The following is a 27,346-nucleotide window of genomic DNA, read 5'->3' as shown; positions in this document are numbered from 1 at the left end:
CGCTAGTGATACTTGCCTGCACCGTTAGAACCAAGACTGCTTGTGGAAGTAACATAGCCGTTGCAATCGTGTCTTCTTCGTAACTGGTCGACTGTAAGACGATTACGTCTCTGTTCCTAAGACACACTGGTACCACTCGCAAGAAAAACAAAAGAGACATATTCATCCATCACGGATTTTCACTCAGTATCAGAAACTGCAAAAAGGTGGGAAATTAAGGAGGTGGAACCTGGATAAACTGAATAAATCAGAGGTTGTACAGAGTTTCAGGGAGAGCATAAGGGAACAATGGACAGGAATGAGGGACAGAAATACAGTAGAAGAAGAATGGGTAGCTCTGAGGGATGAAGTAGTGAAGGCAGCAGAGGATCAAGTAGGTAAGAAGACGAGGGCTAGTAGAAATCCTTGGACAACAGAAGAAATATTGAATTTAATTGATGAAAGGAGAAAATATAAAAATGCAGTAAATGAAGCAGGCAAAAAGGAATACAAACGTCTCAAAAATGAGATCGACAGGAAGTGCAAAATGGCTAACCAGGGATGGCTAGAGGACAAATGTAAGGATGTATAGGCTTATCTCACTAGGGGTAAAACAGATACTGCCTACAGAAAAATTAAAGAGACCTTTGGAGAAAAGAGAACCACTTGTATGAATATCAAGAGCTCAGATGGCAACCCAGTTCTAAGCAAAGAAGGGAAAGCAGAAAGGTGGAAGGAGTATTTTTTTTTTTTTTCAGCAGTCTACTGGCTGGTTTGATGCGGCCCGCCACGTATTCCTTTCCTGCGCTAACCTCTTCATCTCAGAGTAGCACTTGCAACCTACGTCCTCAATTATTTGCTTGACGTATTCCAATCCCTGTCATCCTCTACAGTTTTTGCCCTCTACAGCTCCCTCTAGTACCATGGAAGTCATTCCCTCATGTCTTAGCAGATGTCCTATCATCCTGTCCCTTCTCCTTATCAGTGTTTTCCACATATTCCTTTCCTCTCCGATTCTGCGTAGAACCTCCTCATTCCTTACCTCATCAGTACACCTAATTTTCAACATTCGTCTATAGCACCACATCTCAAATGCTTCGATTCTCTTCTGTTCCGGTTTTCCCACAGTCCATGTTTCACTACCATACAATGCTGTACTCCAGACGTACATCCTCAGAAATTTCTTCCTCAAATTAAGGCCGGTATTTGATATTAGTAGACTTCTCTTGGCCAGAAATGCCTTTCTTGCCATAGCGAGTCTGCTTTTGATGTCCTCCTTGCTCCGTCCGTCATTGGTTATTTTACTGCGTAGGTAGCAGAATTCCTTAACTTCATTGACTTCGTGACCATCAATCCTGATGTTAAGTTTCTCGCTGTTCTCGTTTCTACTACTTCTCATTACCTTCGTCTTTTTCCGATTTACTCTCAAACCATACTGTGTACTCGTTAGACTGTTCATTCCGTTCAGCAGATCATTTAATTCTTCTTCACTTTCACTCAGGATAGCAATGTCATCAGCGAATCGTATCATTGATATCGTTTCACCTTGTATTTTAATTCCACTCCTGAACCTTTCTTTTATATCCATCATTGCTTCCTCGATGTACAGATTGAAGAGTAGGGGCGAAAGGCTACAGCCTTGCCTTACACCCTTCTTAATACGAGCACTTCGTTCTTGATCGTCCACTCTTATTATTCCCTCTTGGTTGTTGTACATATTGTATGTGACCCGTCTCTCCCTATAGCTTACCCCTACTTTTTTCAAAATCTCGAACAGCTTGCACCATTTTATATTGTCGAACGCTTTTTCCAGGTCGACAAATCCTATGAAAGTGTCTTGATTTTTCTTTAGCCTTGCTTCCATTATTAGCCGTAACGTCAGAATTGCCTCTCCCGTCCCTTTACTTTTCCTAAAGCCAAACTGATCTTCACCTAGCGCATTCTCAATTTTCTTTTCCATTCTTCTGTATATTATTCTTGTAAGCAGCTTCAATGCATGAGCTGTTAAGCTGATTGTGCGATAATTCTCGCACTTGTCAGCTCTTGCCGTCTTCGGAGTTGTGTGCATGATGCTTTTCCGAAAGTCAGATGGTATGTCGCCAGACTCATATATTCTATACATCAACGTGAATAGTCGTTTTGTTGCCACTTCCCCCAATGATTTTAGAAATTCTGATGGAATGTTATCTATCCCTTCTGCCTTATTTGACCATAAGTCGTCCAAAGCTCTTTTAAATTCCGATTCTAATACTGGATCCCCTATCTCTTCTAAATCGACTCCTGTTTCTTCTTCTATCACATCAGACAAATCTTCACCCTCATAGAGGCTTTCAGCGTATTCTTTCCACCTATCTGCTCTCTCTCCTCTGCATTTAACAATGGAATTCCCATTGCACTCTTAATGTTACCACCGTTGCTTTTAATGTCACCAAAGGTTGTTTTGACTTTCCTGTATGCTGAGTCTATCCTTCCGACAATCATATCTTTTTCGATGTCTTCACATTTTTCCTGCAGCCATTTCGTCTTAGCTTCCCTGCACTTCCTATTTATTTCATTCCTCATCGACTTGTATTTCTGTATTCCTGATTTTCCCGGAACATGTTTGTATAGAGGGTCTATACAAGGGACGCTGTACTTGAGGACAATATGGATATGGAAGAGGATGTAGATGAAGATGAAATGGGAGATACGATACTGCGTGAAGAGTTTGACAGAGCACTGAATGACCTGAGTCGAAACAAGGCCCCGGGAGTAGACAACATTCCATTAGAACTACTGACGGCCTTGGGAGAGCCATTCATGACAAAACTCTACCATCTGGTGAGCAAGATTTATGAGAGGCGAAATACCCTCAGATTTCAAAAAGAATATAATAATTCCAATCCCAAAGAAAGCAGGTGTTGACAGATGTGAAAATTACCGAACTATCAGTTTAATAAGTCACAGCTGCAAAATACTAACGGGAATTCTTTACAGACGAATGGAAAAACTGGTAGAAGTCGACCTTGGAGAAGATCAGTTTGGATTCTGTAGAAATGTTGGACCACGTGAGGCAATACTGACCTTACAACTTATCTTACAAGGGAACCTCCCCATCGCACCCCCCTCATATTTAGTTATAAGTTGGCACAGTGGATAGACCTTGAAAAACTGAACAAAGATCAATCGAGAAAACAGGAAGAAGTTGTGTGGAACTATGAAAAAAATTAGTAAAATATACAAACTGAGTAGTCCATGCAAAGATATGTAACATCAGGTAGACAGGCATGCAAGCTGCTCCGTGGTCCCGTTGTTAGCCAGAGCAGCTACGGAATGAGAGGTCCTAGGTTCAAGTCTTCCTTCGAGCGAAAATTTTAATTTTTTATTTTCAGTTTATGTGACAAACTCTTACGTTTTCATCACTATTTTGGGAGTGATTATCACATCTACAAGTAAAACAAAATCGGGCAAGGTAGAAGAATCTTTTTACCCATTCGCTAAGTGTACAAGTTAGGTGGGTCGACATCATATTCCTGTCATGTGACATGCCGTCACCAGTGTCGTGTAGTATGTATCAGACGTGTTTTCCTGGGGAGGAATCGGTTGACCTATGACCTTGCGATCAAATGTTTTCGGTTCCCATTGGAGAGGCACGTCCTTTCGTCTACTAATCGCACGGTTTTGCGGTGCGGTCGCAAAACACAGACACTAAACTTATTGCAGTGAACAGAAACGCCAATGAACGAACGGACAGATCATAACTTTGCGAAAATAAAGCCAGTAAAATTTTCATTCGAGGGAAGACTTAAACCAAGGACCTCTAGTTCTGCAGCTACTCACGCTAACCATGGGACCACGGCGCTGCCGAGCTAGGGCTCTCCTTGATGTTGCCTATCTTACATATGGACTACTTAGTTTGTATATTTTACTAATTTTTTTCACGGTTCCACATAACTTCTTCCTGTTTTCTCGATTGATCTGTGTTAAGTTTTTCAAGGCCTATCCACTGTGCCAACTTATAACTAAATCTGAGGGGGGTGTGATGGGGAGGTTCCCTTGTTAGAAGAAAGATTAACGAAAGGCAAACCTACGTTTCTAGCATTTGTAGACTTAGAGAAAGCTTTTGACAATGTTGACTGGACTACTCTCTTTCAACTTCTGAAGGTGGCAGGGGTAAAATACAGGGAGAGAAAGTCTATTCACAATTTGTACAGAAACCAGATGGCAGTTGTAAGAGTCGAGGGACATGAAAGGGAAGCAGTGGTTGGGAAGGGAGTGAGACAGGGGTGTAGCCTCTCCCCGATGTTATTTAATCTGTATATTGAGCAAGAAGTAAAGGAAACAAAAGAAAAGTTCGGAGTAGGTATTAAAATCCATGGAGAAGAAATGAAAACTTTGAGGTTCACCGATGACATTGTAATTCTGTCAGAGGCAGCAAAGGACTTGGAAGAGCAGTTGAACGGAATGGACAGTGTCTCGAAAGGAGGATATAAGATGAACATCAACAAAAGCAAAACGAGGATAATGGAATGTAGTAGAATTAAGTCTGGTGATGCTGAGGTGATTAGATTAGGAAATGAGACACTTAAAGTAGTAAAGGAGTTTTGTTATTTGGGGAGCAAAATAACTGATGATGGTCGAAGTAGAGAGGATATAAAATGTAGACTGGCAATGGCAAGGAAAACGTTTCTGGAGAAGAGAAATTTGTTAATATCGAGTATAGATTTAAGTGTCAGGAAATCGTTTCTGAAAGTATTTGTATGGAGTGTAGCCATGTATGGAAGTGAAACATGGACGATAAATAGCTTAGACAAGAAGAGAATAGAAGCTTTTGAAATGTGGTGCTACAGAAGAATGCTGAAGATTAGATGGGTAGATCACATAACTAATGAGGAGGTATTGAATAGAATTGGGGAGTAGAGGAGTTTGTGGCACAAATGGCTCTGAGCACTACTCGACTTAACTTTTGAGGTCATCAGTCGCCTACAACTTAGAACTACTTAAACCTAACTAACCTAAGGACATCACACACATCCATGCCCGAGGCCGGATTCGAACCTGTGACCGTAGCAGCAGCGCAGTCGCTCGGCTCCAGACTGTAACGCCTAGAACCGCACGGCCACTCCGGCCGGCGTTTGTGGCACAACTGGACAAGAAGAAGGGACCGGTTGCTAGGACATGTTTCGAGGCATCAAGGGATCACAAATTTACCATTGGAGGGCAGCGTGGAGGGTAAAAATCGTAGAGGGAGACCAAGAGATGAATACACTAAGCAGATTCAGAAGGATGTAGGTTGCAGTAGGTACTGGGAGATGAAGCAGCTTGCACAGGGTAGAGTAGCATGGAGAGCTGCATCAAACCAGTCTCGGGACTGAGGACCACAACAACAACAACAACAATCATTTGGTGTCAGCAGAATTCAGTTGCTGGCGAAGTAGGGGATGTGTGATAGATTCACTGTGATCAGCGGGGTTATAAAGTATGTTTGTGTTCTGACATGTGCAAAGAAAATGACTATGTCTTGTCATGAGGAAGGTATGTATTTGAGTTGGAAAACTGTGATAGCTGTGTGAGGAATGAAAGATTTTTTTACTTGAAAAATTATGTCCAGTCATAAGAATGCTATAGATATTTATATTTCCACAGCCACATTCGCCAGGAGAGGGGTATTTCCAATACTTCGCTCATTGTCGAATGTCGTCAGATTGAGACTGCATTTGTAATCTATAATTGTAAGTACACTGATAAAGCATATGTGCCCAGTTTCCTAGCACGGTGCTGCCTGGTGTGCGAGGAGCGCGTATCGGTGATGCCCTGTGGCTGGAAATATTGACATTTCCGACTTGCTGCCGGCCGATGTGGCCGAGCGGTTCCAGGCGCTTCAGTCTGGAACCGCGCGACCGCTACGGTCGCAGGATCGAATCCTGCCCCGCGCATGGATGTGTGTGATGTCCTTAGGTTAGTTAGGTTAAGTACTAAGACTAGGGCTCTGATGACCTCAGATGTTAAGTCCCATAGTTCTCAGAGCCATTTGAACCATTTTTTCTGGCTTGCTGTGGGAGCCGTCCATAGTGGAGACGCCGGTTGGGGCACAGGAACGTAGCTGGCCTAACCCTGACCCCCTCTAGGCAGGTGAATAGCAAACTAATACTCAGTACATGTGTTGGGCAGCTTTAGTGATCGTATGTGTTTTCTGTGGAAATTTAAAAAGATTCAGAATGGGCGTGTATCTGTGCTGGACAGTACATTGGTAGGGGAGAAGGTATATGCATCAATTATCGGGAAGCCGCACCAAAAACTGTCTGCGCAGAAAAGTGCGCAGGCATAAATGTGTTCCAAAAAATTAAATAAATGTTAAACTCGTAGTTTTAAATTGCGGCTTGGTAATTCACCTTTTCACCCCAACAATGTACAACATTGCCGGCGTGGTTGCGGAGGTTATTCATTTTTCGAGTTGACTTCCTCTGTGAAGAGCTGAATATCAAAATGCAAGTCTTCGTCGCATCGGGAGAAGGAAATTAGGACATAACTCGATAGTAGGATGACAGACTTGCGACTCTCACATATTAAAACATTTACTTAATACTGAGGTAACTCGATTACTTACGTCTTTCTCGCACCAGCTCAGAAGGCCGACAGAAAGCGAGGTCGATGAAAAAAAAAATGAGATACATAAAATAACTGATATTATTTCTTCAACTTTTATTTGTCAGCGGGGATATAATCACACATCCCCTCAATATCTTTGCCGTACGGAGACGGCGCGAATATTTATTTATATGTTTAGGCCATTTAAAGAACCTACACAGCTGCCCCCCCCCCCCCCCCCCTCTGTGTACTGGCGTGATCCATATCACTGGCCCGTCAGTATACAGTGGTGATGCATTACAGTATTTGCATCTTTGAGTTCTGAGACCTTCATTTGTGTCAAAGGTTACCTAGTTTACTCCTGGAACATGTCATTACATATTATAAATATCTAATTTTGCTTACTTTACACTTTACAAATTATTACCACTACTATTTACAAAAATGTTTTAAAGGTTGCGTGAACAGGCGGATTTGAATTCGGAGTCGGAAGTTTGAGCGTTGTAATTTACCCGCTCCTATTGCGGCATTGTCCAGCACGCACTCCTCGCTTGACGCATACTTCGCACTCACTTGAGTTTTTTAAGGCAGCAGTTCAGTTGAGCTGCACATGAGTGTGCTCCAGTTTCACTTGTATACCCAAAGTCGATAGAAGTGTTCATCCGATTGCTGCAGTGTGGTGTGCTGAAGCTTGTGCATAGTGGGGCCATCGATGCTGTGGCGAGGAGGTTCGTGATTTACCGCCCAGACATTTGTTCCTGTCGTAGTGCACATGTTTCAGTGGTCGAAAAAGGCCCGCGGCATCAGCATGCCGGGGACATTTGAATGGGTTCAAGGTAAGTCTCCAATGCCTTTATTCGTTTCCATATGCTCTCCGTCGATACCTGAGTTCATCGAGGATATAAATATTTGTTATTCCTCAGCACTGCCACACGTTTTTTCACAGGAACACATGGAATTACAGATTTCAGTCCTTCACAAAATGTTCCTAGCATATTTTCAGTTATTAATTCATGTAAATCCGTCGCCCGCGGTCTCGTGGAAGCGTACTCGCTTCTCGAGCACGGGGTCCTGGGTTCGATTCCCGGCGGGGTCAGGGATTTTTATCTGCCCCGAGATGACTGGGTGTTGTGTCGTTTTCATCATCATCATTACGGTCGGAGGCAGGCAACGGCACACCACCTCCTTTATGTGCTTGCCTAGTACAGCGGAGCGGCTCTCCCGCATCATTCCCGTAGGCTCTGTCAAGAAGCATGGGACTTCATTTCCATTCCAGGTCACATATGCAGTCCTGGAGAACATAGTCAGCTTCACATAGTCTTTACAATTCATCACTGTTACTATAACCTAACTATTTACATTTTAAAGTATGTTGAAACTCGGGGTTTGCGTATTTCGTACTCCGTACGTGTACATTTTCATATTGCATTTATATTTCTTTACATAAATATTATACAAAAAATTTCATAAACACTGTACGTAAATTATACACACAAGACATCTGATATTATGTACATCTCCTGAGTTTTTATGTCACGAAACATCTTTCAGTTTTTGCATTATCATTTTTATCTCTTTTCACTCTCAGGCATTAACCATTTGGATGTTCCTTTGTGAGCAATCTGTATTCATAGTGTCACCTCGCTTTAAGATTACGCAGCTTGTCGTTTTTTCAGTCTCATTTTACTGTATTGACAAAATAATTGCATACAACATAATTACATGATGTGCATAAGTTTTGTATTCATACACCTCACCTGACGCAGAGGAAGGAAAGCTTCATAACATTAAGTTGCGATAAGCTACATAACTACGCTAGCTACGCCTCTGAGAAGCAAACTACGATGTGTCTACTACTCTACAGGAATTGTTGTGGACAGGAAGAGGGATCCAGTTTTTACTGTACTACTGCAATCCTTCGGTCATCAAAAGAGAACCATTGAGTACATCATTTCGTGTTAATCCACTTACTTTGTGTTTACTATCTAGTGATACATTCTGATAGTACAATATTACGTTATACAAATGTCATCACCGACTGTAAACAGTGTACCTCAATGTCGGTGACTTGTACTTCATTGTACTACAGGATATCACTCTTGTATATTCTGTTGTGCACGAATATGTCTCCACGATAATTGTGTCAATGAAGAAGTATAAACAATGTTGAGGCAACTTGTCTTAATTTGCGAATGTATTGTAATAATTCTTGCTTGGCGCTCCCCTCTGTCACTTGAACTTACAATGCGTGGGCTGACACCTTTTCAAATGGTTCAAATGGCTCTGAGCACTATGGGACTTAACATACGATGTCATCAGTCCCCTAGAACTTAGAACTACTTAAACCTAACTAACCTAAGGACATCACACACATCCATGTCCGAGGCAGGATTCGAACCTGCGACCGTAGCGGTCGCGCGGTTCCAGACTGAAACGCCTGAACTGCTCGGCCACGCCGGGCGGCCGACACCTTTTCATTCGGTATGACACCTGTTCATTCGGTTGCACAAGATCTAAATTCAACCATTTTATCCATTTGGCGCACTTTAGCTTTTTCATACACGCATTCACACCATCATACACATATTTTCATATATACAGTTATTCATTTTCGGTGCGGCCCTAATGCTTTGGTACCAAACACCTAGCTATTGTGTTGCCTATTTTACCCAGGACGTGACTCTGGATCGTTCGCTGGAAGGACACTTAAATACTAAGTTAAAACTAAGTGTATAGTTGGTCGCTGGCTACTAATGCATCACGCTTCCAGTATTCATATTTTCAATTTCTAACAAAAAACAATTCATTCTTTACCAGTTTTTTATATGAGTTGTAAGAGCACACATATTAGTAGAGCGGTTGTCATTTTGACTTACCTTTTTGTACCTGGAAACAAAAGCGTTATCCTAGGCGGGGCACAATCCTATCTCTCGTAGAATATTCAAAGCTTAATTTATATTCCTTCACTCCTTGTACTGGTATCCTCTTTCGTGGAGCTTGGAAATAGCCACTTGTGGAAATGTAAATAATGACTCTGAGCACTATGGGACTTCACATCTCAGGCCATCAGTCCCCTAGGACTTAGAACGACTTAAACCTAACTAACCTAAGGACATCACACACATCCATTCCCAAGGCAGGATTCGAACCTGCGAACGTAGCGGTCGCGCGGTTCCAGACTGAAGCGCCAAGAACCGCTCGGTCACCAGCGTCGGCGGATATGTAAATAACTTGTACATAGTACCATAGTGTGTAGCTAGTTTTCTATAGATAATGTTTACTTCGTCCTCTGTATGTTTGTGTTTGTGTGTGTGTGTGTGTGTGTGTGTGTGTGTGTGTGTTTGTGCGTATAGTTCTTCCCAATTTGGTAATCTTAGTTTAGTTGTGTAGTGTAGACGTTTTATTTCCCTACTAGTCAACACAGTTCTAAGCAAAGAAGGGAAAGCAGAAAAGTAGAAGGAGTATATAGAGGGTCTATACAAGGAAGATGTACTTGAGGGCAATGTTATAGAAATGGAAGAGAATGTAGATGAAGATGAAATGGGAGATATGATACTGCGTGAAGAGTTTGATAGAGCACTGAAAGACCTGAGTCGAAACAAGGCCAGGGGAGTAGACAACATTCCATTAGAACTACTGACAGCCTTGGGAGAGCCAGTCCTGACAAAACTCTACCATCTGGTGAGCAAGATGTATGAGACAGGCGAAATACCCTCAGACTTCAAGAAGAATATAATAATTCCAATCCCAAAGAAAGCAGGCGTTGACAGATGTGAAAATTACCGAACTATCAATTTAATAAGTCACGGCTGCAAAATACTAACGCGAATTCTTTACAGACGAATGGAAAAACTGGTAGAAGCCGACCTTGGGGAAAATCAGTTTGGATTCCGTAGAAAAATGGGAACACGTGAGGCAATACTGGCCTTACGCGTTATTTTAGAAGAAAGATTAAGGAAAGGCAAACCTACGTTTCTAGTATTTGTACACTTAGAGAAAGCTTTTGACAATGTTGACTGGAATACTCTCTTTCAAATTCTGAAGGTGGCAGGGGTAAAATACAGGGAGAGAAAGGCTATTTACAATTTGTACAGAAACCAGATGGCAGTTATAAGAGTCGAGGGACATGAAAGGGAAGCTGGGAAGGGAGTGAGGCAGGGTTGTAGCCTGTCCCCGATGTTATTCAATCTGTGTATTGAGCAAGCAGTAAAGGAAACAAAAGAAAAGTTCGGAGTAGGTATTAAAATCCGTGGAGAAGAAATAAAAACTTTAAGGTTCGCCGATGACATTGTAATTCTCTCAGAGAAGTGAAACATGGACGATAGCTAGTTTGGACAAGAAGAGAATAGAAGCTTTCGAAATGTGGTGCTACAGAAGAATGCTGAAGATTAGATGGGTTGATCAGCTAACTAATGAGGAGGTACTGAATAGGATTGGGGAGAAGAGGAGTTTGTGGCACAACTTGACTAGAAGAAGGGAGATCGGTTGGTAGGACATGTTCTGAGGCATCAAGGGATCACAAATTTAGCATTGGAGGGCAGCGTGGAGAGTAGAAATCGTAGAGGGAGACCAAGAGATGAATACACTAAGCAGATTCAGAGGGATGTAGGTTGCAGTATGTACTGGGAAATGAAGAAGCTTGCAGACGATAGAGTAGCGTGGAGAGCTGCATCAAACCAGTCTCAGGACTGAAGACCGCAACAACAACAACAACAGTCAACTCATGTTATAAGCTTTCTCTTCATGTAGATTGCTTGACGTTTCTTTGCTAAGTTATCGTCGTGTGGCGGCGATCCGTCGGTTTACGCTGTGCTGTGAGCATTCGAGGAGGTTACCAACCTGAAAGCTTGGTAGTGCGCGTGTGCATTCCTCTCCTCGCTCCATTTCGCTATTTACATGCGCTGCGTCTCAGTCGCATGCCTACAGTGCGTTTAAACAGTATGAAGTTAAGGTATTTCTCACGCTCTGGCCCGTATCTACATCTACATCTACATGGATACTCTGCAAATCACATTCAGGTGTCTGGCAGAGGGTTCATCGAACCACTTTCACAATTCTCTATTATTCCAACCTCGTATAGCGCGCGGAAAGAATGAAACCTATATCTTTTCGTACGAGCTCTAATTTCCCTTATTTTACCGTTGTGATCTTTCCTCCCTATGTAGGTCGGTGTCAATAAAATATTTTCGCATTCGGAGGAGAAAGCTGGTGATTGGAATTTCGTGGGAAGATTCCGTCGCAACGAAAAACGCCTTTCATTTAATGATTTCCAGCCCAAATCCTGTATCATTTCTGTGACACTCTCTCCCATATTTCACGATAATACAAAACGTGCTGCCTTTCTTTGAACTTTTTCGATGTACTCCGTCAGTCCTATATGGTAAGGATCCCACACCGCGCAGCAGTATTCTAAAAGAGGACGGACAAGCGTAGTGTAGGCAGTCTCCTTAGTAGGTCTGTCACATTTTCTAATTGTCCCGCCAATAAAACGCAGTCCCTGGTTAGCCGTCCCCGTAACATTTTCTGTGTGTTCCTTCCAATTTAAGTGGTTCGTAAAAGCAGAAGGTTTCGTGTGGATACACCTCCATTTTGTATTTGTATCCTTTGATTATGCTAGCGAGTCGTTCAAAAACATGAGCAAAACGCAATAAAAGCTCCGGCAGTTCTTCTGTAATACAAGCTGACTCACTTACCTCAGTGCGCACGATCTCAGGGGATATTTCCTTGCTCAATCCCCTGCGTGTTTACAAACATGACGGTAGGACAGAAGAATTGCATTCAAACGTCACCAGTGCATTTTCGTTTGCTTTCTCTGGCGTTTGACTTCCCTAGGGCTACTGAATATTACAATGAAATGAATACCCATAGCTGCTTACAGGCGTTGATATAAATCAACGGGGACATGTGTGCCCCGACTGGGACTCGAACCCCGGCTCTCCTGCTTACATGGCAGACGCTCTATTCATCTGAGCCACCGAGGACACATAGGATAGTGCGACTGCAGGGACTCATCTGTGGCACGCCTCCCGTAAGAGCCACATTCGCAACTTATTATCCGGCACTATATTCATGGAGCCCCTGCCCATTATTATTCGCGGCTTTACTGCCGATTCCCGTAAGAGTTCGGGCACTGTTTGTGCATCTGCACAGAAGAAGATGGTCAAATGACCGGTGAGCCTTAGCTATATCTACAGGGTGGTCCATTGATAGTGACCAGGCCAAATATCTCACGAAGTAACTGGTCAAACAGACCCTGTGAAATTAGTGGCAGCTCCAGTGTCCAGTATTATGGGTACCCTTAAACCAAACATTTGTGCACTGATTACCCCATGGACTGTGTCTTCATTTCTGTCTGTACGGATGGTAATATTCTCCTGACGCAGGTCATCTTTGATATCACCACAGTCGTCGTGTTTAAAAAACAGCTATTAACTAGTTCCATGCCCCCAGCCTCTTTACTGATCATGAACGGGGGTCTATCGAGACCGGTTCGTGATTTCCCAATTGCTCTGAGCACTGATCTGTTCGTTAGGGGTAACCACAACTATGTGCACATTACACGTCTGGTTTCGCCAATTAATATCTTGCACGGTTCTCGATTCGAAATGTCGTTGTCCCTGGCCGCTATTCGAAACGTAATTTTGATTGTGCTGATTATAACCAGATGGCGACGGATTACTTTGTCGCCTGATTGTGTTCTGCACTTGCCAGTGACCATTCGGATCATTGCCTCCGGTGGGCGGCGCATTGTACGCTTGCTGACTATGATCTCTTTCGCCGCTAAATCCTGTCCGACTGAAATTCCGTCCCTGGTTATTTTTATACCCTCGCCTGAATTTTTGCCTCTTTCCGTTATCAAATTGGTTCCTGTTGACATTTGACATTGTTGCCGTGGGGATATGGCTGCCAACCGTGTTGGTTGTTGTTGCCACTCCCGCCATGTTGTTCATTAGTTCGTGTGGGTTCTGCCTGCGCACTATCATTTTGTGGTTGCACAGGTCTCTCTCCGTAAATAAAGTCAATGCAATCGAAAACTGAAAGGATTCCTCAAGGGCAGTGATTAATTTCTCACATATGTTAGCCGGTGGCAGCTTTTTAATATTTTTAGAACATCTACGTGTGATATCGAGTTCGTCCAGTAATGGGTTTTATTTAGATACTTCTCAGAGTATCTTCTGAGCCCTCTGTGCTTACACTTTGCGCCTCAGTCTCTCTTATACTGCGATGGACCAGGACTTGTCTAAGAATGCGCTTTCGAACTGGTCGTAGGTGTGCACCTTTCCGCCATGTCAGCGGCCCACAGAAAGAGATCGCCCTGTGTATGAACTACCACAAAGCTTATCATCTGTTATTCGGTCTAATTTCTTGGAAAAACATTCCGGATGACTCTCATGAACACTACTGGGTTAGTTTGCTTATCTTCGGAAGAAAGAATCGGAGACTGCCTGTGTCATAATAACCCTTCATCTGATAGCAAAGTAGGAAGGCATGCAGCACTGTCCCTTGCCGGCGTGGCATTGTTTTGATGTATAGGATCGTATTCCGATACAGGCTTTAACTGTCAGTCCCATATGACTGCTGTATGTTTTCCCGATCTGTACAAAATACTTTTGCCAATGAGTCTTGTCTGCAGAAAATGGTGGACAGTGCTTCCACAGCAGCAGCAGCAGCAGCAGCAGCAGTTCGGCGAATAAATTCAGTAAGAGCTAATCAGAATGCTCCATTGTGCTCTCAGATAGCTGAGTGGTCAGCGTGACGGATTGCCGTCCTACGGGCCCGGGTTCGATTCCCGGCTGGGGCGCCGGCCGCTGTGGCCATGCGGTTCTAGGCGCTACAGTCTGGAACCGCGCGACTGCTACGATCGCAGGTTCGAATCCTGCCTTGGGCATGGATGTGTGTGATGTCCTTAGGTTAGTTAGTTTTAATTAGTTCTAAGTTCTAGGGGACTGATGACCTCAGAATTTAAGTCCCATAGTGCTCAGAGCCATTTGAACCATTTGAACCCGGCTGGGGCGGGGATTTTCTCCGCTCAGGGACTGGGTGTTGTGCTGTGGCTCTGAGCACTATGGGACTTAACATCTATGGTCATCAGTCCCCTAGAACTTAGAACTACTTAAACCTAACTAACCTAAGGACATCACACAACACCCAGTCATCACGAGGCAGAGAAAATCCTTGACCCCGCCGGGAATCGAACCCGGGAACCCGGGCGTGGGAGGCAAGAACCGCACGACCACGAGCTGTGGACAGTTGTGCTGTCTTCATCATCATTTCATCCCCATCCGGCGCGCCGTTCGCCCAATGTCACGTCGAATGTAAGAAGACCTGCACCGAGGCGGCCGGACCTGCCCCGCAAGGAGCCTTCCGGCCACTGACGCCAAACGCTCGTTTCCGTTTCAGAATGCTCCATTTACAAGCCATTCTTTGTACAGGGCACATGATCCTCTGGAGACTGGTTCGAATAAGAGGGAGAAAGTTATCTACTGAAAGTTCTGTGAGTAACATGATATCTTCTTTGTTTGAGTGTTCAGTGACACGTCCAAGCAGACCATCCACCTCTGAAGGGATGCTGTCCCTCAGACGCCATTGTGATTTTAGAGCATCTCCAGACCAAAAGCTGTAGGACATCGAAAATTCACCGAAAACTCTAGCCATTTTTCTCGTCTGTAAGACAGTACTTCAAAATTCTGTTTGAGTAATTGTTCCGACTTTCCCGTCTGTGACTCGGGAATTGAAGAAAGTAATGTCCGTGACTCCAGCAGCAGCAAATGTAAAACTAAACCCACTCACCGTTTCAATAAAGTAATGAACACAACAGGAGCTGTAGGACTCAGAAAGTTTTTGCTCTCTCTGGCAGTGTCTTCAAACAAGCGGCTAAAACTCAAAAAGTTGTGCGCATCCGGTTTAGAGTTACAGAGACATTTATTTAGACTTCCAAATATCGTCGTTTTGGCGTGTAAAATCAGATCCTGCAGCTGATATTGGTATCGGGATCTATTTCCCACAAAAGCATTTGAAGTGTCTCAGGGAGGTTTCACAGGTATGTCGCAATCTTTTTAGAGTCTGTGTTCAAGTGTACCTCTCGTGATACTCGTCAGAATAAAATGTGTAATTGTTTAAATATTCTCACAACATCTGAAGGGCTGTCTCTCTCTCTCTCTCTTTGTGCAGTAGTACATTTAGTTCCTGTGATACCCTCGTTATGTATGTGACGATATTCCACAGCACCACATGTAATAACTCCTGAAACAGTTCATGTTCATTAACAATGGTTATTCATGCACCAGGTATGGGAAGGAGGAGGGCTGCGCGTATTTCCAACACGACAGGAAGTGCTTATCATGTGGCCTTACGGCTACCGCATAGTCGTGCTGTAAGCCGACACGAAGACTTTGGGGGGCAGGGAGCTAAGCGCATTGCCTCTCTTCCAGCGGGGTGCAGAAACTCTGGAGTGAATGTCTTGCCTCTTATGCTTTGGAAGACTGACTGGACTTTTATCGACTGGTCTACAGTTACAGCACACGCATTTATCAGTGTCAGTTGTGAAATGTAACTTAGTCCATCTTCATTATTTCATGAAGCGTATTCTTCTTCACCAAATATCATTGCTCTCGAAAAAGTCCGCAAATGCATGCTTACAGCTAATATGCTCCTTCATCTCCAGCACAAACACGTCATCTATTGAACACAGTAAACAATTACATTCGTCCCAGCCCAACAGCTAGCCACAGTCTGAATACTCATATCTCCATTTTTTCCCTAGAACGCAATCTAGGATTACATCACGGGATGGGTGAGGGCCGACAGCGTCCTCTGGTGCTGGTGTTGTGAACCAGATCAGTTCAACTCTGGACCTCATGGTGAATACACCAGATGGAGCTACCATCTATGACAACTCAAATTGTTTAAATAAACATCCAACAGCCCAGCACAGACTAAGTCCTTTTCCCACCAATTTCCAGGTAGGGAGGGGTGGGGAGAGGACGGTTCAAATGGCTCAAATGGCTCTGAGCACTATGGGACTTAACATCTGAGGTCATCAGTCCCCTAGACTTAGAACTACTTAAACCTAACTAACCTAAGGACATCACACACATCCATGCCCGAGGCACGATTCAAACCTGCGACCACAGCAGCAGCACGGTTCCGGATTGAAGCGCCCAGAACCGCTCGGCCACAGCGGCTGGTGGAGAAGAAGGGGGGGGGGGCGGGAGGGGAGGAGAGTAGGTTAGTGGAAGTAGCCCAGTTGACCTACTTTCCTGCCAAAATTTGATCTCCCATAGGACGTCAGTGTGGCATGCCACAGCTATGACCGCCATCTTGGATCGGCCATCTTGAATAAATCTGGCAATAACGCAGGGTATCGCAGGCCCCTGTGGTCGAGCGGTTCTAGGTGCTTCAGTCCGGAACGGCGCGACTGCTACGGTCGCTGGTTCGAATCCTACCTTGGGGTATGGATGTGTGTGATGTCCTTAGTTTAGTTAGGTTTAAATAGTTCTAACAAGGGAACCTCCCCATCGCACCCCCCTCAGATTTAGTTATAAGTTGGCACAGTGGATAGGCCTTGAAAAACTGAACACAGATCAATCGAGAAAACAGGAAGAAGTTGTGTGGAACTATGAAAAAAATAAGCAAAATATAGAAACTGAGTAGTCCATGCTAAAGGTAGGCAACATTAAGGAGAGTAGAAGCTCAGTAGCGCCGTGGTCCTGTGGTTAACGTGAGCAGCTGTGGAACGATAGGTCCTTGGTTCAAGTCTTCCCTCGAGTGAGAATTTTAATTTTTTATTTTCAGACAACTATCAAAGTTCAGGCACTCACACACAATCAACTTCGCTCTCCAAAATTCCATGACATGTTCAGATTTTCTTGGACATACGCAGGATTTGACGGTCTACACACGGAAAAATTTGAAAAAGTTAAAAACATATGTTTTGACAGAGCACAGGGAAAGCTGTGCGACTGTGAAACTGTTGCATTCATTTGTTGCAGTTTATGTGACAAACTCTTATGTTTTCATCACTTTTTTTGGGAGTGACTATCACATCCACAAGAAAACCTAAATCAGGCAAGGTAGAAGAATCTTTTTACCCATTCGCCAAGTGTACAAGTTAGGTGGGTCGACAAAATATTCCTGTCATGTGACGCACATGCCGTCACCAGTGTCGTATAGACTATATCAGACGTGTTTTCCTGTGGAGGAATCGGTTAACCTATGACCTTGCGACCAAATGTTTTCGGTTCCCATTGGTGAGGCACGTCCTTTCGTCTACTAATCGCACGGTTTTGCGGTGCGGTCGCAAAACACAGACACTAAACTTATTACTGTGAACAGAGACGTCAATGAACGAACGGACAGATCATAACTGCGAAAATAAAGAAATTAAACTAGAGGGAAGACTTGAACCAAGGACCTCTCGTTCGATAGCCGCTCACGCTAACGACGGGACCACGGCGCTCCTCATCTCACACTTTCCTTGTGTTGCTTATCTTGCACATAGACTACTCAGTTTGTACGTTTTGCTTATTTTTTTCATAGTTCCACACAACTTCTTCCTGTTTTCTTGATTGATCTGTGTTCAGTTTTTCAAGGCCTATCCACTGTGCCAACCTATAACTAAACCTATAACTAAATCTGAGGGGGATGCGATGGGGAGGTTCCCTTGTAAGTTCTGGGGGACTGATGACCTCAGATGTCAAGTCCCATAGTGTTTAGAGCCGTTTGAACCAATGCAGGGTATTGCCACACCGGCTTCGACTGCTACTCTGGATACCAAAGGATGGCCAAAGTTTCACCATCACACACGCTTCCCAAATTTTAATAATTAACTGTTGATATGTAGGATTTCCTGTAGTTACCTAATTGCATACATGAGATTCCAGAAAGAGGGTATGAGGCGAGTAATGGAGGAAATAAATCTTTGAGGATGGGTCGTAAGTCATACTTCGATAGCTCATCTGGTAGAGCACTTGCCGACGAAAGGCAAAGGTCCCGATTTTGAGTCTCGGTCTGGCACACAGGTTCAGTCTGCCAGGAACATCCATACATTACATTTACAGAACTGTATTCAGATCCACAAACGCTAACGTATTCACTCCCTCTCTTCAATTCCTGCTGTCGATTTAATCGGTGCGCCGTGCCCGGTTCATAATGAGCGACCCGCTGCCTCTATTTACAAGCACTGCTGGCGTGGCAACTATCAATCTTCTTCACGTCTCGCGCGGTATCACCGGCTGTGTAGGCTCACGTCCGCTTGTTTACCAACAGGTCTCCCCAGCAGCTGGCTGTACTACAGCGCGTAGATCAATGGTTCTCAACCTGGGGTAATTTACCCCCTCTAAGGGATAAAAAAAATAGGTTCAGTAATGTTTGTGACTCGAAACCGAACTATTTTCAAATTATAATTATTATCATCATCACTATTTCGAAAAACTGTAATGCTGATTACATAAGGTACCAATAATTACATTTTTTATTTCAAATACTAGCATTAACGCATGAGACAATGAGGTGGAGGTTACAGCTTGTGAAACGAATGTATGAACTTCGTCCTTGTTCCTCACATAGTCCACCTACTGTACATATACTTCGTATCACACATCTGCGACAGAAAAATTGATACACACATGCTTAAATACCTCATGAAAATGCTTTCTCCCAGTTGTATGTAGTTCTCACAGTTGGCCAGGAACTGCTTCATTATTTACTTCACTGTAATAAGCGATTTTATTGAGATTACTACACAGCAGTAATTATGTATTAGCTACTACATTACTATGCTAAAGTGGTCAGACGCAAAGCATTGCCAGCCTAAAGTCTTCTAATTTCTACCATTTTAGGGGCAAAGAGACCAGGAATGTAGTGGTACACAAGCCGTAGGTATAGTATGCCCCCTGTGACTTGTTTGTTTTTAAAACTGGGTTGTAGGGTGTGAGTGAAGCAAACGTCACCAGGAAGAGGAGTGGTGCCGGGAAAGCACATTTTGTAATAAGTATCTACGATCAATGCGGGTAATTAGCTTTCTTTTCTGGGAAGGAGTTGTAAGTAACATTCGCGTTACTTCATCTGTCTATAAATAAAAATAAAATGTTGTTAGAATAAAGCGGAACCAATTGCCTCATTGACTCATTATTTGGGGGTTTAATAAGACACCTACGAAAAGTAAATATCATCTTGCATCATCAAAAAAATAAAATCATTCAAAGAAAATTCTTTCTCATTGTCAAGTTTAGTTCGGCGCTAATGTTGCAGATGGTTGGTGGAGGTGAGTGAATACTAGCCAATATCTGACTGTACTCAGGGCTAACAGTCTCAGAAAGATTGGGAACCATTGGTTGGTTCAAATGGCTCTGAGCACCATGGGACTTAACATCTGTGGTCATCAGTCCCTAGAACTCAGAACTACTTAAACCTAACTAACCTAATAGGTTAGAACCTGCGATCGTAGAGGTCACGCGGTTCCAGACTGAAGCGCCTAGAACCACACGGCCACACCGGCCGGCCGTGAATCATTGGCATAGACAATGTACTACTCGTCTTCAACTATGAATGTTTGCTCCAGCTAATAATCACCCTTCTCCGTCGGTGTGTGACTGTCGTAAATGTAGTGTGCGCTCTTAAGTTCACTGAACTACATTCGTGCATCACACAAAATTCATATTGTGACATAACACGTAACACGTAGAAAATGACTTACGAGAACACAATGTCTACGCCAGACATAGCAAAACCTCGCCTCTTAAATAAAATCCCCAGATATATTGTACTCTCGTATTATATGGGCCTTCTTGATCGATCTTTCTTGCTTATTAATTACTGCAGTTCGTTGGATGGTTTCTTCTCTCGTTGCTTAGCTATATGCAGTGGCATCTTTTCCTTCGAGTCAGCATTATCTTCCACTTCTCTTTCTCCTGTTTCGTTTCGTTCAATCAACAAAAGAATTCTTGCGCTTTCTACAAATGCTTTAACTCCCACACATTTGAAAGTTTTGACTCTGCCAGCTTCGAGTAACATATAGCAGATGCTTCCTTGAGCTCTTGCCTCTTTCTACATAAATATTCGCTGGTAGATCCTCTTACAGCAGCAGAGATTTTCGCTGAAGTATTTCCTGTCTCTTCTTACCTCCCATGGTATTGTACGTATATAAAGCTCCGTTTATGGCTCTGAGCACTATGGGACTTAACATCTATGGTCATCAGTCTCCGTTTATGCAAAAGTTTATGTTTACTAATTACATTTTCTGTCGCATCTGTGTTCTTCGCTGTAACGTTTTCTTCATCACTCTGCCTTCCAGCACATAGCACGTTTACTAGATCTTGTTTCTTCTGAAAGGTAAGCTCGATAACAAAATTCCCTATTAACGCTGATCTCTGCACTGTAATCTCCTTTGCTTCACCTTCCTCTGCCCCTTCGCCTTCATTTTTGTCTACATTCCTTTCTCTTCTTATTCTCTCTTGAATTCTTTCTTCTCTTCATCTCCCACTACCATTGTATCTACTATACCTTCGTTTCACTCATTCTACTGCATTCATATTTCCATGACAATGTCTCTGCATCATACATCAGTATCATCACCTTCTCCATTTCCATCTTTTGCAACATTACTATCTCCAAACTCTTCGACAAATCCCTCACTCTTTTCTCCATTCTCAGCTCATCTCTTCTTCTCTTTCGCTCAGCCCACGCAGGTTCCGCTTTCGGCCACTGTACACCTTTGCAGGTGCACGCGCGCACGCACACGGGGGAGAAGCCGCACCAGTGCGCCGAGTGCGGGAAGTCGTTCAGCCAGCTGCGCAACTACAAGTACCACGTGTCTGTGCACGCGGGCACGCGGGAGTTCGCCGCCGCCTGCCCCGAGTGCGGCAAGGTGTTCAACGACCGCGGCTACCTCAGCTCGCACATGAAGATCCACCGCAACCGCAAGGAGTACGCCTGCGCCGACTGCGGGCGCCGCTTCAACCAGCGAGTCGCCTACAACATGCACGTGCGCATACACACGGGGGAGCGGCCGCACGCGTGCACGCTCTGCGACAAGGCCTTCACGCGCTCGGTACTACTCAAGCAGCACTTGCGTAGGCACACCGGTGAGAAGCCCTTCACCTGTGAGGTACGTTTTGGGAACTAAGTATACTTCCGGTTTACTCTTACTTTCCCTGACTAACCTTTTCGTGTACATCTCCAAACCGGACCTTCTCGTATAGGGTAATGGGCAATGAGATAGTTTGCAGGGCACGGATATGGGCCAGATTCGGATCCAATCTGCACAGTGGATTAACAACTATCAGGCAGTTTCCCTCCCTCGTCTAGGCAAATGCTGTTGACATGATACACAGACAGATGGTACACAGGATTTCCCTAACATAGATTACCTTAGCAGCTGTGGCTTCAGGAAAGACATCACACGACGAAGTTATACAATAAAAACATAATTATTCATTCCTGAAAAAGTAGACACTGTACTAGACGTGAAAAGAACAGAATACCTTTTAAAACCAGTTGGATTGCTTTCTAATCATTTCGCTGTATTTATTGTTATGTGGATTAACTAGGACGTAAATCACTGAAAATATTAGAAACTTTAAGATGGCCTTCAGAGTATGGACGTAGATGTAGGTTTCTGGCGCTACATACTCTGAAAAGCCAAAGAAACTGGTACACCTGCCTAATATCGTGTAGGGCCCCTGCGAGCAACACGACGTGGCATGGACTCGACTAATGTCTGAAGTAGTGCTGGAGGTAACTGAAACCACGAATCCTTAAGGGCTGACCATAAATCCGTAAAAATACGAGCTGGTGGAGATCTCTTCTGAACAGCACGTTGCAAATAATCTCAGATATGCTAAAAACTATTCGTGTCTGGGGAGTTTGGTGGTCAGCGGAAGTGTTTAAACTCAGAAGAGGTTGCTGGAGACACTGTGTAGCAACTCTTGACGTGTTGGGTGTCGCATTGTCCTGCTGGAATTGCCCACGTCCGTCGGAATGCATAATGGACAGTAATTGGTGCAGGTGATGGTTCAAACGGCTCAAAGCGCTATGGGACAACATCTGAGGTCATCAGACCTCTAGACTTAGAACTACTTAAACCTAACTAACCTAAGGACATCACACACATCCATGCCCAAGGTAGGATTCGAACCTGTGACCGTAGCAGCAGCGCAGTTTCGGACTGAAGCGCCTAGAACCGCTCGGCCACAGCGGCCGGCGATGTAGGTGATCAGATACGATGCTTACGTAAGAATCACCTGTCAGAGTTATATCTAGACGTATCAGGGGTCCCATATGACCCCAATTACACACGCCCCACACCATTCCAGAGCCTCCACCAGCTTGAACAGTCCTCTGCTGACATGTAGGGTCCATGGATTCATGAGGTTGTCTCCTTACCCGTACGCATCCATCTGTTCGATACAATTTGAAACGAGACTCGTCCGACCAGGTAGCACGTTTCCAGTCATCAACAGTCTAATGTCGTTGTTGACGGGCCGAGGGGAGGCGTAAAGCTTTCTGGCGTGCAGTCTTGAAGGGTACACGAGTGGGCCTTCGGCTCCGAAAGCCCATATGGATGATGTTTCGTTTAATGGTTCGCAAGATGACAGTTGTTGATGGCCCAGCATTGAAATCTGCAGAAGTTTGCGGAAGGGTTGCCCTTCTTTCATGTTGAACGATTCTCTTCAGTCGTCGTTGGTCCCGTTCTTGCGCGATATTTTTCCGGTCGCAGTGATGTCGGAGATTTGATATTTTATCGGATTCCTGATATTCACAATACACTCGTGAAATGGTCGTATGGGAAATCCCCACTTCATTGCTACTTCAGTGATGCTGTGACCCATTGCTCCTGTGCCGAATATGACAGTCCGCAGCTCGTGGTCTCGCGGTCGCGCTCTCGCTTCTCGAGCACAGGGTCCCGGGTTCGATTCCCGGCGGGGTCAGGTATTTTCACCTGCCTCGAGATAACTGGGTGTTTGTATTGTCCTCATCATTCTATCATTATTCATGAAAGTGACGAGATTGGACTGAGCAAAGGTTGGGAATTTGTACGGGCGCTGATATTCGCGCAGTTGAGCGCCCCCAAACCAAACATCATCATCATCGAATATGACAGCGCGTTCAAACTTACTTAAATTTTGATAACCTGCCATTGTAGCAGCAGTAAGCCATCCAGCAACTGCGCCAGACACTTATGGTCTTATATAGGCGTTGCCGACTGCAGCGCAGTATTCTGCCTATTTTCATATCTCTATATCTGAATACGCATGCCTGTAGCAGTTTCTTTGGCGCTTTAGTGTATTTAAACATCTTTTTCAATAGCATTTATTTGCGCAAGACATTGAGATGATAAACGGGAGAGGTATTCAAATCTCAAACCTAACATTATCGTTTAAGTTTTCATTGGTTACCTGAAATGACTTCAATGAATTTTGGAATGGTTGGCGAAACAACATCACTATCACTATCCACTCTCATGCTGTATGAACTGAAGTAACACATGGACTCTAATCTTTTTCCCCTATCGTTGAAGTTCCTGATACGAGGTTGGAATGTTCTTCTAAGTCATTACATTTCAGTTATAAACCGGAACACATTGGTGATGAAGTTCAACAACTGTATTGCCTTTCACAGTATTGCATCGGATGTCAGTGTGAACATCACTCTTGTCTCTTATTACTCTCAGCACAGCCATTTGGAACTCAAATTGAAAATTAATTCTTTTAATGCCAAATAGATTGACTTCTGTTCAATTTGCAATATTTCTGAAATGTGTGGGTTAACGCGAATGTAAACCACTGATGTACAATTTGTAAAGTGGCTTTTAGAGTGTAGATGTAGGTTTTTTGGCGCTAAGTATGTAAAACTTTTTTGCATTAAAATTTTGTTTGCGCCAAAGACTGGGGTGATATATGGGTGAGGTATTCAGATCTCAATTCTGACATCGTGATTTTAATTTTTATTGTTCTCCGAAAATCACTTCAGGGAATTATAGGACTGGTTGGTGAAAGAACATACTATCGAATTCAAAATTAATTCTTTTAATGCCAAATAGATTGACTTCTGTTCAATTTGCAATATTTCTGAAATGTGTGGGTTAACGCGAATGTAAACCACTGATGTACAATTTGTAAAGTGGCTTTTAGAGTGTAGATGTAGGTTTTTTGGCGCTAAATATGTAAAACTTTTTTGCATTAAAATTTTGTTTGCGCCAAAGACTGGGGTGGGGGGTTCAAATGGCTCTGAGCACTATGGGACTCAACTGCTGAGGTCATTAGTCCCCTAGAACTTAGAACTAGTTAAACCTAACTAACCTAAGGACATCACAAACATCCATGCCCGAGGCAGGATTCGAACCTGCGACCGTAGCGGTCTTGCGGTTCCAGACTGCAGCGCCTTTAACCGCACGGCCACTTCGGCCGGCTAAGACTGGGTTGATATATGGGAGAGGTATTCAGATCTCAATTATGACATCGTGATTTTAATTTTTATTGTTCTCCGAAAATCACTTCAGGGAATTATAGGACTGGTTGGTGAAAGAACATACTATCGCTTTCGTTTTTCACCCTCCATGAACTTAAACACCACATGGACTCAAACCTTATTCCTTTATCATTTAAGCACCTTGAAATTAGTGATGTCAACATATTTGATAAACATGTTCCTCATTTATGCAGAGAGGCTACTAGCTGTATATGATGAAAGGACACAGTTTTTCGTCTAAAGGACTATATCGATTTCGTTGGGATACACAGAGGTCCTACACAAATACTGTTGTACTGTAAACCATTTCTATACTGGAACATTCATCACCATCTGTTTTGAGTAATACAAACCAATTGCTAGTGTCTCTCAGGAGATGTAAACATTGGTAGTGTGTATTCAACTGAATCGAAAATGTAATGAGCCTTCGTCCTTTCCTGTTTCAAAAACTCATTGTCATGATTAATTGCTATTTAGGGTAGGCCACTGTTCATTAATTTCAGTTGAATCAGTTTTTCGGTGCAGTAAGTAAATTGACCAGTGAATGTACTTTTTACTTTCAATTTTTAAAGTTGCTGATACAAAGTTGGAATGATGTTCCTCACAGCATTTTAGCTATAAACCGGAAGATACTCGTGATGAACTGTAGCAGCTGTATTGCCATTCACAATTTCAAATCGGATCTCAATGCGAACCTCACACTTGTCCTTTATTACTCTCAGCACAACCACTTTGATCCCATACTTAAACTTAAAAATTTTAAAACCAATTATATTGATTTCTACTGACTTCCTTGTATTTCTAGTTATCTGGATTAACTAGGATATTAATCATTAAAAAAGATTTACAAACTGCAGGATGGCTTTCACTGTATAGATGTAGGTCTAGGTTTCTGACGCTGAGTATTTATAACGTTTCTTTGCAATAAAATTTGTTTGTGCAATACACTGTGGTGATATATGGGAGAGTTACTGAAATCTCAGTCCTAACATCACGATTTCAATATTCATTGGTCTTCTAAAATAGCTTCAGTGAATTCTGGAATGGTTGGTGAAACAACATCACTGTCTCTTTCCACTTTCATCCTTCGTGAACTGAAATAGCGCATGAGTGGTAGGGCAAAGAGAGCATCAGGCAACTTTGTTAGCGTGGCTTGCATACATTCAGAGGCAAACTCGATTGATTTCTAGACCCCTCCCCTTAATTTATTGTTCTGCTATGTGGTTTGTAGCCCCCCAAGAGTAATCCATATGAGAAAAAACCCACCTGTCCCCCTCCCCTTCCGCCTCACCCATCCTCTGGGAACTTCCAACCCTCCCCTCCTCCCCCTGGCTGATACAAGCATATTTTCAGGCCTGAGTTATTCAAATAACCCCCTCCCACTTTATCAATTTGATTGACTAATTAATCAAATTGATCAATTAAATAACGCCTCCTCCTCTGGGAAATCCTCCAGCCATCCCCCTCCCCTTCCGCACCTGCAAATTGGTGGGAAAAAGACTCAGTTGATTGGCCATTTGCTGGGATATCGATTGCAGTGTATGGGACATTCTTTAAAGAATTTCTGGTAGACAAGGCAATGTATGGAACATTGTGTATTTTAGCAATTTGTGGGATACAAGGTGGTATATTAAATATAGTTTATTTCTTTATTTATTCAAAGAATTTGTCGGGAAATCAGTTGCAGTTATGTGATGTTGTTTATACAATTTCTAGTAGTCCAAGTAATGGTGCAATATTGTATATTTTTAAAAAAATTATGGGATACAAGGCATTGTTTGGAATATAGTTTATTTATTTATGTAAAAAACTGACTGCAGTGTGTGGAACACTGCTTATTTATACATGTTGTGGGTGACAAGGCAGTAAGAGATATTTAAACAATTGGACTTTTTTCTAATTTCACGATGAATACCATCAACATAACCCACCAAATGTAATGACACTGTTAAAAATCTTCCACATCGAATGCAGGGCGTTTCACGCTCACGCCTTGACCACTTTGTCTGGCCAGCCACTTCACATATTCCTAGATACATAGGCCACACTATGCCCACTCGGACCTCCTGACCACTGCCGGCTGCACCACCCGCCAGCTGCCTCATGTCACGTGCATTCTGGATGTCACGCTAATACCCAAACAAAGAGTCAGGTGGCGGACACCCTTTGATATTTGATACCCAAGATATTCCGTCAGAATACACGCTCTCCCTCCCTCTCTCTCTCTCAAGTGGATGCCTCCTGTTTGTATGTACCATCATACGCAAACACACACAGACCATCAGGTCTCCCCACCCCTCCACCTTTCCATCTCTCTCTCCTGTCACTTTCA

General features: G+C 43.5%; 1 protein-coding gene across 1 annotated transcript in view; it reads left to right on the top strand.

The window, feature by feature from the left end:
- LOC124622747 (zinc finger protein 771-like) overlaps positions 1-27,346 on the top strand; it is a 114,117-nt gene that overhangs the window by 68,538 nt on the left and 18,233 nt on the right. The window contains exon 4 of the mRNA XM_047148536.1: positions 21,266-21,652. Coding sequence (XP_047004492.1) covers positions 21,266-21,652 — 387 coding nt within the window. The remainder of the gene's footprint in view (positions 1-21,265; positions 21,653-27,346) is intronic.

This window comes from Schistocerca americana, chromosome 7, assembly GCF_021461395.2.
Source record: "Schistocerca americana isolate TAMUIC-IGC-003095 chromosome 7, iqSchAmer2.1, whole genome shotgun sequence".
Taxonomy (NCBI): Eukaryota; Metazoa; Arthropoda; class Insecta; order Orthoptera; family Acrididae; genus Schistocerca; species Schistocerca americana.
Note: the sequence above shows the minus strand (reverse complement) of the source record. Positions and strands in the feature narration are given on the sequence as shown.